Here is a 17,369-nt window from a genome sequence, read left to right as displayed (position 1 = left end):
ATCTCTGTCGGCGCCGGAAGTATTAAGTAAGTAACCTTATCTTTGTGTATGTGTGTGTATGTTTTGGTTTGCTCATGCCAGATCAATTGGAATAGTTGTGAAGGCGTCCTAGCGGCCATTCTGTCTGTGTATGTTTCTGATCATCATGGCTCATACTGTTGTTCAGTATTGAACTCGACAGACAGAGCGTTTAGCCAGAGGCCTCTCTTCTATTCTCTTCTTCGTCTTTTAGTCTAGAATGAATAATTGTCTAATTTGTTTCTTCTCGTTCTCCTTAAATCCTCCCGTCTGGGTATGTCACTGACGGCCACCCGCCCGCCTACCTCTCAGGCTCGGCCCAGGGCCAACCAGGAGAAGGTTGTCTTCTCCTCTCAGCTGTAATACGCCTGGTGGATTAAGGCACACACACACCCACATCAATAACTAAATTAATTAGTAACAGGATATTGGCTGCTTTTTTTTAGATCAGCGCTGCGCTTTTGTCATTGTTTGTAAAACATCCGTTCTCTCCCCGATCACATCCGTTCTCTCCCCGATCACATCCGTCCTCTCCCCGATCACATCCGTCCTCTCCCCGAACACATCCGTCCTCTCCCCGATCACATCCGTCCTCTCCCCGATCACATCCGTTCTCTTGTCATGTGTTTGGCTGTTTGACTCAGTCTTTCCAAATAGCATCATCACATGGCCGAACACAGACCCGGACTTGAACATTCTTGCTCTAAACCACCATGTGGATGCTCGCACACACACATGCATCCATGTACACACAAAGGCACACAGGCACGCACACACACCTTTTGTACGCAGCCACAGTCTGGGGAATACAGACAATGACAACTGAATTACAGCACCTGTTAGTGTTGTTCCATGTAGCCTGTAGCTGCCCTAGGATACATGACATCAGTCTCTTTAGTTTAAGTACAGATTAATATATAACTGGTTACGAGTAAATGTACACTTTTCCCTTTTAATGCAGAAATAACTATTGAATATAACATTTGTGCCCAATGTGTGCAACAGGAGAAGTGGAAGTGAAAGAGCACATGTTTGGTGGGGCTGATCAACAGATGAGAGAAGCATTGAGGAAGAAAGAAAGAGGAAAAGGAGAGAGAGAGAGAGAGGTAGGGCAGGAGGAGAAAGAGGTAGGGCAGAAGGAGAAGAGAGAAAGAGGTAGGGCAGGAGGAGAAGAGAGAAAGAGGTAGGGCAGGAGGAGAAAGAGGAAGGGCAGGAGGAGAAGAGAGAAAGAGGTAGGGCAGGAGGAGAAGAGAAAAAGAGGTAGGGCAGGAGGAGAAGAGAGAAAGAGGTAGGGCAGGAGGAGAAGAGAGAAAGGTAGGTCAGGAGGAGAAGAGAGAAAGAGGTAGGTCAGGAGGAGAAGAGAGAAAGAGGTTGGGTAGGAGGAGAAGAGAGAAAGAGGAGGAGGAAGGAGGAGGAATTCAACTGGTCAACAGAAACAGATTTGTAAAAGGCCCAAGAGCATGGCTTTCTGCTCCTTTTTTTAAGCTAGTGCCACGCAGCACCCAGTTTGCGTGCTCTCTGGAAATTGTTATCTGGAAAAAAGGGGGAGAAAATAAGTGCTTGGCTGTCTTTCCTCCAGCTATACTGCTGTACTGTTGTACCGTACCAGACCTGTACTCTGTGTGCTGCAGTTATAAACGGCTGACAAGGTGTTTATTACTCTGCTCTGAGAGCCCAGTTCCAGGCTAGTCCTGGTGGAAAAGGGAAAATATGTGTACAGTATACTATGTCCTGAAGGTAAGGCCAGGAGTTTTTCCTCCTCATCCAGATGTGTTCGGCGTGTTGAGGCAAGGCCAGTCATCAAAACGGGACGTCCAGCAGAGAGAGCGAGAGAGAGAGAGAGAGAGAGAGAGAGAGAGATCTAGCGTGCGCTTGTCCATCGGTCATAAAGCATCTCACTGCCGCCTCATAAAAGGAATTTCCTGCAGGAACGATGAACGTCAGTCAGGATTGTAATTCAAACCCCGTCCCAGACCCCCAGAGGTCCACTCATTCAGTATGTAAGGGAAGATGTTCTGGGGCATGTCGCTGTCATGCTGAACACACCCACACAGATTCATAAGCACACATGTTAACATATTATAGAGATTCCTATGGGGGGCCGCAGTGGAAGATGGTAGAACCTTTGTGTATGATAATACTGTAACGCTGACACGCTCACAGCACACTCGCCCAGCACACACTCATTTTCTGCGTTATGCTGTCGTGCCAGAAAATAGCCTGCGTGACGGACAGATGCAGTTCCTGGCCTGGTCTACATACTGAACTGAAAGAGAAGCTCCATCCCTGACCTGCTTTTTCCACTGAAAGGAGAGGAGTATTCTCTCAGCCTGAACCATAGGTCTGGATACTCAAAGAGCAAGCACAGTGGCTAGTAGAAACTCCCTAGAAAGCCAGGGTCATAGGAAGAAACCTAGAGAGGAACCAGGCTCCGAGGAGTAGCTGTGTCGGGTAAAGTTTATAAGAGTATATGGTCATTAAGGCCAGATTGTGTTGAGTTACTCCTCTCTAACAAGCAAACTATGGCTAAATGAAGAACCATAATATTATGGGAATGATGTTCTATTCCAGGGTTATCAGTTCAATAGTTGGTGTCATTTACTAAAGGATTGCCTAATTTGTATGATACAGTATATTTTTGACCAGTGTGACTGTAGAGTATTAAGTATGTAAGCCATATTTACACTGGGGGCATATACCTAGTGATGTAGTAGGTTCATGTAAAACGGAGATTAGTGTGGCCATCCTAAAGGCTCATATGGGACACCTCCAAAATTATATGGGCCACCTCCAAAATTTAGTGCACTACTTGTGACCAGGGCCCATATAGTAGTGCACTGTATAGGGTATAGGGTGCCATTTCAGATCCATGCCTAGTGAGTTCCAGCCAGCTAGGGCTGGGGTCTCTCATATCATATACTCTCTGCTCTGATTGGCAGAGCTGCAGCTGGATGTTCTGGGAAACTGAGTGTCGTGCCAAACGGCTGCACCAGGGGAACACAGAGGAATGTCTGGAGGACGGGACGGGGCTGAGGAATATAAAGAGTGGGTGGGGAGCTCACTTAGTTTCATAAATGATTAGATTAGCAGAAGGTACTTCGGGTTAATTTATAGAACCTTTTGTCGCGTCTTTGGCTGTGAGAGAGAGAGGGAGGGAGGTAGAGCAGGGAAAGAGAGGCAGAGGGGAGAGCAGATTTATGGGTGGGAGGTCAGACAGGAAGGGTGAGTGGTGGGATAGGACAGAGGGTGGAGGGGATCACTGTCGCCACACACACGCACAGATAGTAGAGGTTGAGTGCTTTGTATTGTGTTGTGATTAAGGATGGCTTTCTCCTATCAGGCTGTAGTCTGTCTGTTGACTGGACCGTTTACCTTAACTCTTCCCAGAGTTTCTTGGCTTCTGCTTTGGCACTCAATCTGTACCCCTGGCAAGTCCTGCAGGAAGCCTTTGTGTGTGTGTGTGTGCATCTCTCTCTGTGTCTGGGCCTGGGGCCTTGCTTTGTGTGTGTGTGTGTGTGCATCTCTCTCTCCTCCCTCTTTATCTCTCTCTGTGTCTGGGCCTGGGGCCTTGCTTTGTGTGTGTGTGTGTGTGTGTGCATCTCTCTCTCTCTCCTCCCTCTTTATCTCTCTCTGTGTCTGGGCCTGGGGCCTTGCTTTGTGTGTGTGTGTGTGTGTGCATCTCTCTCTCTCTCCTCCCTCTTTATCTCTCTCTGTGTCTGGGCCTGGGGCCTTGCTTCAGTGTTTGATTGGTTGTATAAGTAAATGTGTGTTCGTGTAGTGAGAGAATGTTTTTGTGATGTTAGGCTGTTGTTTTGGGTGGGACCAGTGTTGATGTGATTTCATAATGTCCTAGCCTTGGATTCTAATACTGCCATATGATACACACACAAAATAATAACTACCATATGGATATTACTAAGTGCAGTAGTCTTATTTGGCTTCTAACATGACAAGTCAACTACCATAATATCAAGTTCCTGTCAGAGATTGTGTAGGTTTATGAAGAGGCTTGTTGTGAGCCATTGGGAAGCAGTAGAGGCAGACATTTTGACAGCTGGGCTGGTGTTTGGGGGGTGAGGTGAGGGGGAGGATGGGGGGTGAAGTTTTGGCTCTGTGTTTTGATTCCATTCCCCCCTCACCCATGCCGTCGTAACTGATAAAGAAAGCACTCCCCTATAAAATCACAGGGGTTTTGGAATATGGGACTGTAATCAGGGAGAAAAATGTTGTTTCTTTACCTAAGAATGTTTGTCCTAAACAGGAACCAGTTTGTTTGGTTGTTTATGTATCCCTCTTACTTTTCAGTGCATTTTACAGTTTCAATGGCATGTGCATTACAAACACCAGCTGTGACTTTCAACTCTGGTGGAAAATCATACAATTCTCAGTTTTGAAAAGTCAACCAAGTAAAACCAAAGTTGAGCTAAACAAACCCAACCCTGTTGAGTCCATACAGTAGAACTGACTGACTGTCTGTCAGTCAGTCTAATGATGGATTAACCTAGAATTCCAGGGTTGAGGCCAGATTTTGGAGGAGAGGAGAGGAGGGGTAGAGGAAGAGGAGGAGGGAGGAACACATGATGAGAGGGGTAGGCCCTTAATCTCCAGACATTGTTATAAAAGGGGATAGGGTAGATGCGGCTGTGCTGTAGGCTACAGTGGTTTATTGTAAGGGTTAATTCAATAAGTGGAGGGTTAATTCAATAAGGTGTGTATATAGCTCATTCCTATATTGTGTTACAGTATCAGAGGTATTCCTATATTGTGTTACAGTATCAGAGCTATTCCTATATTGTGTTATAGTATCAGAGGTATTCCTATATTGTGTTACAGTATCAGAGGTATTCCTGTATTGTGTTACAGTATCAGAGGTATTCCTATATTGTTTTACAGTATCTGAGAGTCATGATAGACAGGACAAATGGCTTAAAGCCAGTCATAGGTTATAAGGCCAGACTAGAGGACTGTGTTGTAGTTAACAGGAGATGTTGATTCAATTAAGTATATACACTTAAAACAGCCTCAATTCGTTGGGGCATGGACTCTACAAGGTGTTGAAAGCGTTCCACAGGGATGCTGGCCCATGTTGACTCAAATGCTTCCTACAGTTGTGTCAAGTTGGCTTGATGTCCTTTCGGTGTTGGACTATTCTTGAGCATGGAAAAACCCAGCAGTGTTGCAGTTATTGACACAAACCGATGTGCCTGGCACCTACTACCATACCCCGTTCAAAGGCACTTCAATCTTCTGTCTTGCCCATTCTATCAGGTATCAAGGTAAGACCCAAGTGCAGACTGTGTGAAGTAACAATGTTTATTGTAACAACAGGGGCAGACAAACGACAGGTCAAGGCAGGCAGAGGTCGAAAATCCAGAGTAGGAGCAAAGGTACAGGACGGCAGGTAGACTCAGGGATGGGAGGAGTGGTCCAAAACCAGGAGGACGAGAAAAAGAGAGGCTAGGAAAAGACAGAAGCTGACAGGACGAATGCTGGTAAGCTTGACAAACAGGACGAACTGTCACAAGGACAAGAACAGGTGAAACAGATCAGGCCATGACACATTCACCCTCTGAATAGCACACATACACAATCCATGTCAATTGTCTCAAGGCTTGAAAATCCTTCTTTAACCTGTCTCCTCCCTTTCATCTACACTGATTGAAGTGGATTTAATAAGTGACATCAATAAGGGATCATAGTTTTTACCTGGATTCCCCTGGTCAGTCTATGTAATGGAAAGAGCAGGTGTTTCTAATGTGTTCGTGTATACTCCGTGTACATTCAGTTTATTAGGTACACCCATCTAGTACCGGGTCGGACTCCCCTTTGCCTCCAGAACAGCCTGAATTCTTCGGGCATGGAAACATTGCTCAAGTTATTTCAAGGGACCTACTCGTGTGCCAAGAAAACATTCCCCACACCATTACACCCCCAGCCTGTACCATTAACACCAGGCTGGATGGGGCCATGGAGTCATGCTGCTGACGCCAAATCCTGACTGCCACCAGCATGACGCAACAGGAACCGGGATTCATGTTTTTCACTCCTCAATTGTCTAGAGTTGGTTATCGTGTGCCCACTGGAGCCGCCGCTTATTCTTGTTTTTAGCTGACAGGAGAGGAAGCTCGTGTGGTCGTCTGCTGCATTAGCAAATCCATGACAAGGACCGACGAATTGTGCGTTGCGAGATGCCATTCTGCACACCACTGTTGTACTGCGCCGCTATTTGTGGCCTGCCTCTTTGCTTGCACAATTCTTGCCATCCTCCTTCGACCTCTCATCAACGAGCTGTTTTCTCCCACAGGACTGTCGCTGACTGTTTGTCGCACCATTCTCGGTAAACCCTAGACACTGTCCTGCGTGAAAAGCCCAGGAGACCGGCCGTTCTGAGATACTGGAACCGGCGCGCCTGGCTTCGATGATCATAATATGCTCAAAGTCGCTTAGGTCACTCGTTTTGCCCATTCGATCAAACAGTAACTGAATGCCTGTCTGCCTGCTTTATATAGCAAGCCACAGCCACGTGACTCAATCCATTTTTGTGAACATGGTGGTGTACATAATAAACTGTGTATAGCTCTATATTGTGTGTATAGCTCTATATTGTGTGTAAAGCTCTATATTGTGTGTAAAGCTCTATATTGTGTGTATAGCTCTGTACTGCGTGTATAGCTCTATATTGTGTGTATAGCTCTATATTGTGTGTAAAGCTCTATATTGTGTGTATAGCTCTATACTGTGTGTATAGCTCTATATTGTGTGTATAGCTCTATACTGTGTGTATAGCTCTATATTGTGTGTATAGCTCTATACTGTGTGTATAGCTCTATATTGTGTGTATAGCTCTATATTGTGTGTAAAGTTCTATATTGTGTGTATAGCTCTATATTGTGTGTAAAGCTCTATATTGTGTGTATAGCTCTATATTGTGTGTAAAGCTCTATATTGTGTGTATAGCTCTATATTGTGTGTAAAGCTCTATATTGTGTGTATAGCTCTATACTGTGTGTATAGCTCTATATTGTGTGTATAGCTCTATACTGTGTGTATAGCTCTATATTGTGTGTATAGCTCTATATTGTGTGTAAAGTTCTATATTGTGTGTAAAGCTCTATATTGTGTGTAAAGCTCTATATTGTGTGTATAGCTCTATATTGTGTGTAAAGCTCTATATTGTATGTAAAGCTCTATTTTGTGTGTATAGCTCTATATTGTGTGTATAGCTCTATATTGTGTGTATAGCTCTATATTGTGTGTATAGCTCTATATTGTGTTACAAGTATGAAGAGGTGAAACTTAATGTTGTCTCTTGTCTATGGCTGACAGTGGATGCGTTGCAAATGGTCCCCTATTCCCAATGTAGGGAGTAGAGGAGCATTGGGGATGCTGCCAGTGGGTTAGGGGAGGTGTACAGACGTAGTGCCTGGTGATGTCTGTCTGCAGGAGAGCAGGCCAGAGACAGAAGCTTCTTTGTGAGTGACCAGGCGAGGCGGTACTGTCCCTGGCGTGGTCTTCGTCCCCCTGGGGAATGTTGTGTGTGTGTAACACACTGTTGTTTCAGCACAGTGCCACGCCATGCTGCTGTGGGCTCATGTTGTTCTGTTACCACATCTCTCTCAGCACACTGCCAACCTCTCAGCTCAGTCAGAAGACCTCAGCACACAAAACACCTCAGAGGACACATGACACAAGAGCTCTTTCTATTTTCACTGGACTCTTTCTGTCTTTCTTTCTCTCACTCTCTCACACTCTCTATCAGTCTATGGAACTTTCCACCTCTGCTGCCTGTCAGCTGACTAGATTATACTGCATGATTAGCTATGTGTGTGTGTGTACGTTGCTATGCACTGCAGTATGCACATGCATGATTGAAGAGGGTGACAGAACAAACCACTGGCTGTGAAGACCCAACATGATACATTGATCAAGACGTGGCATGTTCTGGGTGACAACCCAATAACAGTTGGCCCATATGAACTACTGAACCTCACCCTCCACAGGTATACACATCAGCTTGGACAGCTCTCCAACTTGCATTACAGTCTCTTACTTTTCTATCCCTTTCTCCTCTGTCCTCTTTCTCTCACCCCTTTCTCTCTCTTTCCTTCTCTTGTCTGTCTGTCTGTCTCTACCACCAACCTCTCACTTCCTGTCCTGTCTGACTGGTGGTCTATAAAGGGGAGGGCGAAAGGTGTGTGTGTGTGTGTGTGTGTGTGTGTGTGTGTGTGTGTGTGTGTGTGTGTGTGTGTGTGTGTGTGTGTGTGTGTGTGTGTGTGTGTGTGTGTGTGCATGCTGTCTGTCTAGCAGCAGTGTGCAGGGAGCAGCATTTGGCAGGAACAGGTCTTTTATCACTGTGTTCATGTGACAGACTCCTCTAGCCCAGAGCCAAACCAAACAAGCAGATTGGAATATATTTCCCCTTTCAATGATACAGCATGGCTAACTCATTTCCTTTGACTGTTGTTAGGCCTTTTTCATTCCATTGTTTGTGTCTGGTTTCATCAGGCTGCTTGTTATGGATCCAGCCTCTTTATTCATGTTATGGAATGTGTACAATTCTAACGTTCTATTCTAACAGGACAACTTCTTAAGACTGAGACAGTAGTGGTGCCAAAGTACATGATGGTGGCACAGTGTGTGTGTGTGTTCATGTCTCTGACCTGGCTGTTGTGTTGTGTTCCAGGGAGCTGTGTGAAGTGTAACAAGGCGGTGTACGGAGCCACTGAGGCCTGCCAGGCTATGGGAAGCCTCTATCATGATGTCTGCTTCACCTGCAGCGCCTGCAGTAAGTACTACTAGTGTAAACCCTGTCCACCTCACCTACTCTCTCCTTACCTCTAACATGACATACTTCACCTGCAGTAAGTACTACTACAGTAAACCCTGTCCACCTCACCTACTCTCTCCTTACCTCTAACATGACATACTTCCCCTGCAGTAAGTACTACTACAGTAAACCCTGTCCACCTCACCTACTCTCTCCTTACCTCTAACATGACATACTTCACCTGCAGCGCCTGCAGTAAGTACTACTACAGTAAACCCTGTCTACCTCACCTACTCTCTCCTTACCTCTAACATGACATACTTCACCTGCAGTAAGTACTACTACAGTAAACCCTGTCCACCTCACCTACTCTCTCCTTACCTCTAACATGACATACTTCCCCTGCAGTAAGTACTACTACAGTAAACCCTGTCTACCTCACCTACTCTCTCCTTACCTCTAACATGACATACTTCACCTGCAGTAAGTACTACTACAGTAAACCCTGTCTACCTCACCTACTCTCTCCTTACCTCTAACATGACATACTTCACCTGCAGTAAGTACTACTACAGTAAACCCTGTCCACCTCACCTACTCTCTCCTTACCTCTAACATGACATACTTCACCTGCAGTAAGTACTACTACAGTAAACCCTGTCTACCTCACCTACTCTCTCCTTACCTCTAACATGACATACTTCACCTGCAGCGCCTGCAGTAAGTACTACTACAGTAAACCCTGTCTACCTCACCTACTCTCTCCTTACCTCTAACATGACATACTTCACCTGCAGTAAGTACTACTACAGTAAACCCTGTCCACCTCACCTACTCTCTCCTTACCTCTAACATGACATACTTCCCCTGCAGTAAGTACTACTACAGTAAACCCTGTCTACCTCACCTACTCTCTTCTTACCTCTAACATGACATACTTCACCTGAAGTAAGTACTACTACAGTAAACCCTGTCCACCTCACCTACTCTCTCCTTACCTCTAACATGACATACTTCACCTGCAGCGCCTGCAGTAAGTACTACTACAGTAAACCCTGTCTACCTCACCTACTCTCTCCTTACCTCTAACATGACATACTTCACCTGCAGTAAGTACTACTACAGTAAACCCTGTCCACCTCACCTACTCTCTCCTTACCTCTAACATGACATACTTCACCTGCAGTAAGTACTACTACAGTAAACCCTGTCTACCTCACCTACTCTCTCCTTACCTCTAACATGACATACTTCACCTGCAGCGCCTGCAGTAAGTACTACTACAGTAAGCCCTGTCTACCTCACCTACTCTCTCCTTACCTCTAACATGACATACTTCACCTGCAGTAAGTACTACTACAGTAAACCCTGTCCACCTCACCTACTCTCTCCTTACCTCTAACATGACATACTTCACCTGCAGTAAGTACTACTACAGTAAACCCTGTCTACCTCACCTACTCTCTCCTTACCTCTAACATGACATACTTCACCTGAAGTAAGTACTACTACAGTAAACCCTGTCCACCTCACCTTCTCTCTCCTTACCTCTAACATGACATACTTCACCTGCAGCGCCTGCAGTAAGTACTACTACAGTAAACCCTGTCCACCTCACCTACTCTCTCCTTACCTCTAACATGACATACTTCCCCTGCAGTAAGTACTACTACAGTAAACCCTGTCTACCTCACCTACTCTCTCCTTACCTCTAACATGACATACTTCCCCTGCAGTAAGTACTACTACAGTAAACCCTGTCCACCTCACCTACTCTCTCCTTACCTCTAACATGACATACTTCACCTGCAGTAAGTACTACTACAGTAAACCCTGTCTACCTCACCTACTCTCTCCTTACCTCTAACATGACATACTTCACCTGCAGCGCCTGCAGTAAGTACTACTACAGTAAACCCTGTCTACCTCACCTACTCTCTCCTTACCTCTAACATGACATACTTCACCTGCAGTAAGTACTACTACAGTAAACCCTGTCCACCTCACCTACTCTCTCCTTACCTCTAACATGACATACTTCATCTGCAGCGCCTGCAGTAAGTACTACTACAGTAAACCCTGTCTACCTCACCTACTCTCTCCTTACCTCTAACATGACATACTTCACCTGCAGTAAGTACTACTACAGTAAACCCTGTCCACCTCACCTACTCTCTCCTTACATCTAACATGACATACTTCACCTGCAGTAAGTACTACTACAGTAAACCCTGTCCACCTCACCTACTCTCTCCTTACATCTAACATGACATACTTCACCTGCAGTAAGTACTACTACAGTAAACCCTGTCCACCTCACCTACTCTCTCCTTACCTCTAACATGACATACTTCCCCTGCAGTAAGTACTACTACAGTAAACCCTGTCTACCTCACCTACTCTCTCCTTACCTCTAACATGACATACTTCCCCTGCAGTAAGTACTACTACAGTAAACCCTGTCCACCTCACCTACTCTCTCCTTACCTCTAACATGACATACTTCACCTGAAGTAAGTAACCTACCACTTCACCCCCTATATTAATATATATGTATAAAATATATATTTAAAAATATATATATAATTAACATTTTATAATTATTAAAACTATTTTATATATTTTGTCAATGGATGGTAAATCGTATTCTGTGTTAACTTAAACGACTTAAACCAGATATAAAGTATGTAGAAAATATAATGGAGCTATATATTTTTTTATATGATCATCTTTTGAGAACTAAACATTTTAGAACTAACAATCACCGAAATAAAACTAGACAGGGAAAGCCTAAAATTCTAAAAATGTCATGGCATGGGACCCCCATTGATTTTGTTATAACGTTATAGTTACTCAGATAGCATAAGAACTTAGCTAGGAAATTAGCTTTAAAATTGCACATTTGTCTCTCAGCATTTCAATTAAGGCAACCTTCCGTACCTCTCTGATTCAGAGGGGTTGGGTTAAATGTGGAAGACACATTTCAGTTGAATGTATTCAGTTGTGCAACTGACTAGGTATCCCCCTTTCCCATGAAAAAATGTGTAGAATGGCAGGAAATGAGCAAAAAACAACAACATGTTGTCTCTGCGGCCAAGAGGACAGCATCTAAAATTCGGATCTACGGATACCGCGCCATTGGCATCGACCACTACCACTACTACGACCACTACCACCACCACTAGTACGACCACTACCACTACGACGACTACCACTACTACGACACTATCACGGCCACTACCACGACCACTACCAGGACCACGGACACTACCACTACCACTACTACAACCACTACCACTACCACTACTACGGCCACTACCACTACTACGACCACTCCACTACTACAACTACGACCACAACTACAACCACGACCACTACTACGACCACTACCACTACTACGGCCACTACCACTACTACGACCACTACCACGACCACTACTACGACACTACCACTACTACAACCACTACCACTACCACTACTACGGCCACTACCACTACTACGACCACTCCACTACTACAACTACGACCACAACTACAACCACGACCACTACTACGACCACAACTACAACCACGACCACTACTACGACCACTACCACTACTACGACCACTACCACTACTATGACACTATCACGGCAACGACCACCTCCACTAGCACTACTACGACCACTACCAATACTGCGACCATTACCATTTACTACGACCACTACTACGACCACTACAATGACCACTGCCACTACTACGACCAATTCCACTACTACGACCACTACCACCACTACGACCACTTCCACTACCACTGCCTCTACTACGACCACTTCCACTACTACGACCACTACTACTACTACGACCACTACCACGACCACTACCACTTCCACTACTACGACCATAACCACTACTACAACCATTACCATGACCACTACTACGACCACGACCACTACTACGACCAATACCATTACTACTACACTATCACGGCTACTACCACAACCACGGCCACTACCACTACTACGACCACTGCTACGACCACTATCACTACCACTACTACGACACTATCACGGCCACTACTACGACCACTACCAGGACCACGGCCTCTACCAGGACCACTACTACGACCACGACCACTACTACGACACTATCACGGCCACTACCACAACCACGGCCTTTACCACTACCACTACTATGACCACTACCACTACTACTACCACTATGACGACCACTACCACTACTACGACCACTTCCACTACTACGACCACTACTACTACCACTACCACTACTACGACCACTACTACGACACTATCACGGCCACTACCACAACCACGGCCTCTACCACTACCACTACTATGACCACTACCACTACTACGACCACTACTACGACCACTACCACTACTATGACCACCACGGCCACTACCACGACCACTACTGCGACCATTACCACAACCACTGCTACAACCACTACCACTACTACGACCACTACCACTACTACGACCACTACCACTACTACGCCCACTTCCACTACTACGACCACTACCACTACTACAACCACTACCATGGCCACTACTATGACCACTACCACTACTACGCCCACTTCCACTACTACGACCACTACCACTACTACAACCACTACCATGGCCACTACTATGACCACTACCACTACTATGACCACTACCACCACTACTACCACGACCACTACCACTACTATGACCACTGCCACTACTACGACCACTACCACTACTACGACCGCTACTATGACCACGCCGACCTTCCCCCAAACCTACTGATCTATATACACAAACCCAACCTGCCTCACTCACTCTTTCCTCACCTTCTGTGTACATGCATGTAAGCACGTGCGTGCGCACACACACACACACACGCACTAACAAACACACACACACACACACACACACACACACACACACACACACACACACGGTTGGGCAGATAAAGGACAACACAGGGTGTGTTAATCAGCGAAGGTAGAGCATGAGCTTTCAGGTCAGGGGTCAGGAGGACTCACACTGCCCTCTAATGGGCATGGGCAGAGGTCAGAGATCATCTCCACAGGGGGATTTTAATTGGTCGACTCATCTATAGATACCAGAGCAGCAACCATCTGGACAGGATGGCTCTGGAATCCCTCTGAAGTTCTAGTAAGGAGATCACAGTGAAAACACAAGCTCATCTATGAGAGAAGCCAAGGTCATGGGAGGTGAGGAGACAGACAGGCAAGGGCAGGGGGAAGCAAATTTGGTGCAGCCAGGGAACCATCCAAGCTGAACATCACTAAATCAGTGAGACACTGAACCATAAAGTTGGTGAACTACTGAATCACTGATTCTAAGAATCGCTGAGTAACTGAATCACATCGATTGATTTGATGAATCAATGAGCCACTAAACTGCAGCTGCGGTGTTCTAGCTTCATGTCCCAGGGTCTGTGTGTTCTGATGTGGCATTCTCTTCTCTTTGTGTGGGCTGAAGGAGAGACTGACACACCCTGAAACTAAACACCACAGTTCCTGGGTTGTAATCATGGAGCTGACGGTGTGTGTATATGTGTGCAGTATTGCGTGTGTGTGTGTGTGTGCCTGGGGCGGGGGATGAGTGTCGGAGAGATGATGTGACAGTTCCATTTAGTAGAACAGGAACTCAGCATACAATACAACTCATAGCAACATGATCTGACATGAGCTGCATGGGAGCCTGTTCAACACACTGGGTGGACTAGGTTAGGGATTCCCAAACTCAGTCCTGGGGCCCCCACATCTGGGTGCACGTTGTGGTTTTTGCCCTAGCACTACACAGCTGATTCAAACTACCAACTGATCATTACGTTTTGATTATTTGAATCAGCTGTGTAGTGCTAGGGCAAAAAACGAAATGTGCACTCAGTGTCACCTAGAACCGAGTTTGGGAAACCCTTGACTAGGTGACTTGTGTGTGTGTGTGTGTGTGTGTGTGTGTGTGTGTGTGTGTGTGTGTGTGTGTGTGTGTGTGTGTGTGTGTGTGTGTGTGTGTGTGTGTGTGTGTGTGTGTGTGTGTGTGTGTGTGTGTGTGTGTGTGTGGCACTAAAAAGAAGAGCCACGGAATGGATAGAGTTAGGGAGGCTGGTAGTATCTAAACTGGGGGGAGTTAGGTAGATACACACTGACTACATGCCGCCCACACCCTTCTCCATCTGAGGGCACAGAGGCTGCGGCCGGCTCCACAGGGAGAGGGACCGGGCCGGGGAGGAATGCATGCGTAGGGGGCCTCCGGGTGGGAATCCGAGGAGAGGACACAGACTGGTGTTATGCCAGCTGGACCCAGGGAGGTAGGGGTGCACGGGGCAGGACAGGAGGACCATTCAGAACTACCTACCACCCACTTTCAAGTTCCACCTACGCCGGAACACACACACACACACACAGACACACACACACACACACACACACACACACAACAACGGTCTTGTTAAGCAGACTCTCCCTCCCCCTTAACCCCTCTACCACCTTCATGGTTCTTTTGTTGCATAACAGAATCTTTATTACCCTAAACTTAAAATACTTAAAGGGGAAGGCAGGGGGGAGGTATTGGGGAGACAGGGGGTGCAACCTTTGTTATGTAGGAGGATAGTTCAAGCTGCATGTATAAGACAGAAGACGCTAAAAGCAGCTATTTATTGACTCTTCTAGAACAGTCACAAGCATGACTGTTTAAAGCACCAGCACACAGCAGCCCAAAACACCATTCAACCCCCTTCAGAACTCCCCTTCACCCAGGGGAGATGTGGGCTTGTTTGTAAAAGAGGAGAAGGGCTTCCAGGTCTATTAAAGTTGGCTATAGAGTGGGCTTCCAGGTCTATTAAAGTTGGCTATAGAGTGGGCTTCCAGGTCTATTAAAGTTGGCTATAGAGTGGGCTTCCAGGTCTATTAAAGTGGGCTATAGAGTGGGCTTCCAGGTCTATTAAAGTTGGCTATAGAGTGGGCTTCCAGGTCTATTAAAGTTGGCTATAGAGTGGGCTTCCATGTCTATTAAAGTTGGCTATAGAGTGGGCTTCCAGGTCTATTAAAGTTAGCTATAGAGTGGGCTTCCAGGTCTATTAAAGTGGGGTATAGAGTGGGCTTCCAGGTCTATTAAAGTGGGCTAAAGAGTGGGCTTCCAGGTCTATTAAAGTGGGCTATAGAGTGGGCTTCTAGGTCTATTAAAGTGGGCTATAGAGTGGGCTTCCAGGTCTATTAAAGTGGGCTATAGAGTGGGCTTCCAGGTCTATTAAAGTGGGGTATAGAGTGGGCTTCCAGGTCTATTAAAGTGGGCTATAGAGTGGGCTTCCAGGTCTATTCAAGTGGGCTATAGAGTGGGCTTCCAGGTCTATTAAAGTGGGCTATAGAGTGGGCTTCTAGATAGTCTATGACAATAATCTGTTGGTCAAGACAAAGGGCTGTTAGAAGGAGCAACGAAACCAGAAGGTGAGCAGAGACAGCAAAGCTCCAGCAGGCCGCTAAAGACCAGAGTAGGAGTACACATCTCAACCTCAGCAGCAGATCAGCAGACTGGACGGCTGGGAAGTGCACTGGACAGGAAATGACATGGGCAGGAAGTGGTTTTGGTCGCCGTGACGTCTAAAATATTTTTGCCACCTTGAATTGTAATGTTTTTCTTTCCTTTTAAGACCTTTATTTATTTTGCACTTTCATTCTCATTCAAATACTCATCATGCTCACAACTTTGGACCAGAGAGAATGGAACACCTTTAATACCAGCAGGACTAGAGATATTTGCGTCTCAGTAAGTGTTGTCTTTGTCTCCCTCAATAAAGAGGCCCTGTTCTCACAAACGTAGAGTCTAAATCTGCCCTCACGACACACAGTTAGGCAGTCATCTCCCAGCTTTTCCCAGTGGAACTTGATTCGGCATGATTTGATCAAGCGGAGAGTAGCATAGTGCGTGTGTGGACTAGAGCATCTGGCTGAGGTGAGAATGGAGGGGATGTGTTTTTTTGTGGGAACAGAAGTGTAATTGTTGTGTCCTGAGCCCAACCAATCCCAACCCAACTTACAACATCAGCCTCTCCAATTAATATTCTGCCGTTATAGAACACAAACATGGATTGGAGGTGACGTTAGTGATCTGAAAACTGCTGCGGTTTGAATGCTGGCACTCTTAGATGGTGGATAGTTTGTGAAACTGAAACACCCTACCCTGTCCCTTTCCCTACACTCTACATCTGATGAATGTGATTGAGGTAAGGGAGGAGTTTGCTGTGAGTAACAATTTCCTCCAAATAAACACTTATAGGCCCTATTGGACACATTATGTTGTGCTGGGAAATAAGTATTAGAAAGGATTCAACTAAATTAACCTTAATTCACATGCTTTTTGTGAACCATTACAGCTTTTCTAAGGAAGAGTGGGTTATGGGTATTATGAATGTACTAGTGCTTATAGTACAGTAATAGACAGGCTTATAAATAATTAATGAAAGGTGTTGGAGAAGTGGACATATAGATCTTAGAATCAACCTTGAGGTATTAAAGAACGTTTTCACTAGAAAACAGCCCAGGCCTGTGTGCGTTTTCTGTCTCTGAGGCATTTATTATTTATATTAGGGGG

The 17,369-nt window shown here is 45.8% G+C and overlaps 1 protein-coding gene across 1 annotated transcript in view; it reads left to right on the top strand.

Annotated features, from left to right (window-relative positions):
• LOC139390918 (Wilms tumor protein 1-interacting protein-like) overlaps window positions 1–17,369 on the top strand; it is a 34,673-nt gene that overhangs the window by 5,659 nt on the left and 11,645 nt on the right. Inside the window, exon 2 of the mRNA XM_071138314.1 lies at window positions 8,702–8,803. Coding sequence (XP_070994415.1) covers window positions 8,702–8,803 — 102 coding nt within the window. The remainder of the gene's footprint in view (window positions 1–8,701; window positions 8,804–17,369) is intronic.

This window comes from Oncorhynchus clarkii, chromosome 3 (assembly GCF_045791955.1).
Source record: "Oncorhynchus clarkii lewisi isolate Uvic-CL-2024 chromosome 3, UVic_Ocla_1.0, whole genome shotgun sequence".
Taxonomy (NCBI): Eukaryota; Metazoa; Chordata; class Actinopteri; order Salmoniformes; family Salmonidae; genus Oncorhynchus; species Oncorhynchus clarkii.
This window is presented reverse-complemented; position numbering and strand designations above follow the sequence as displayed.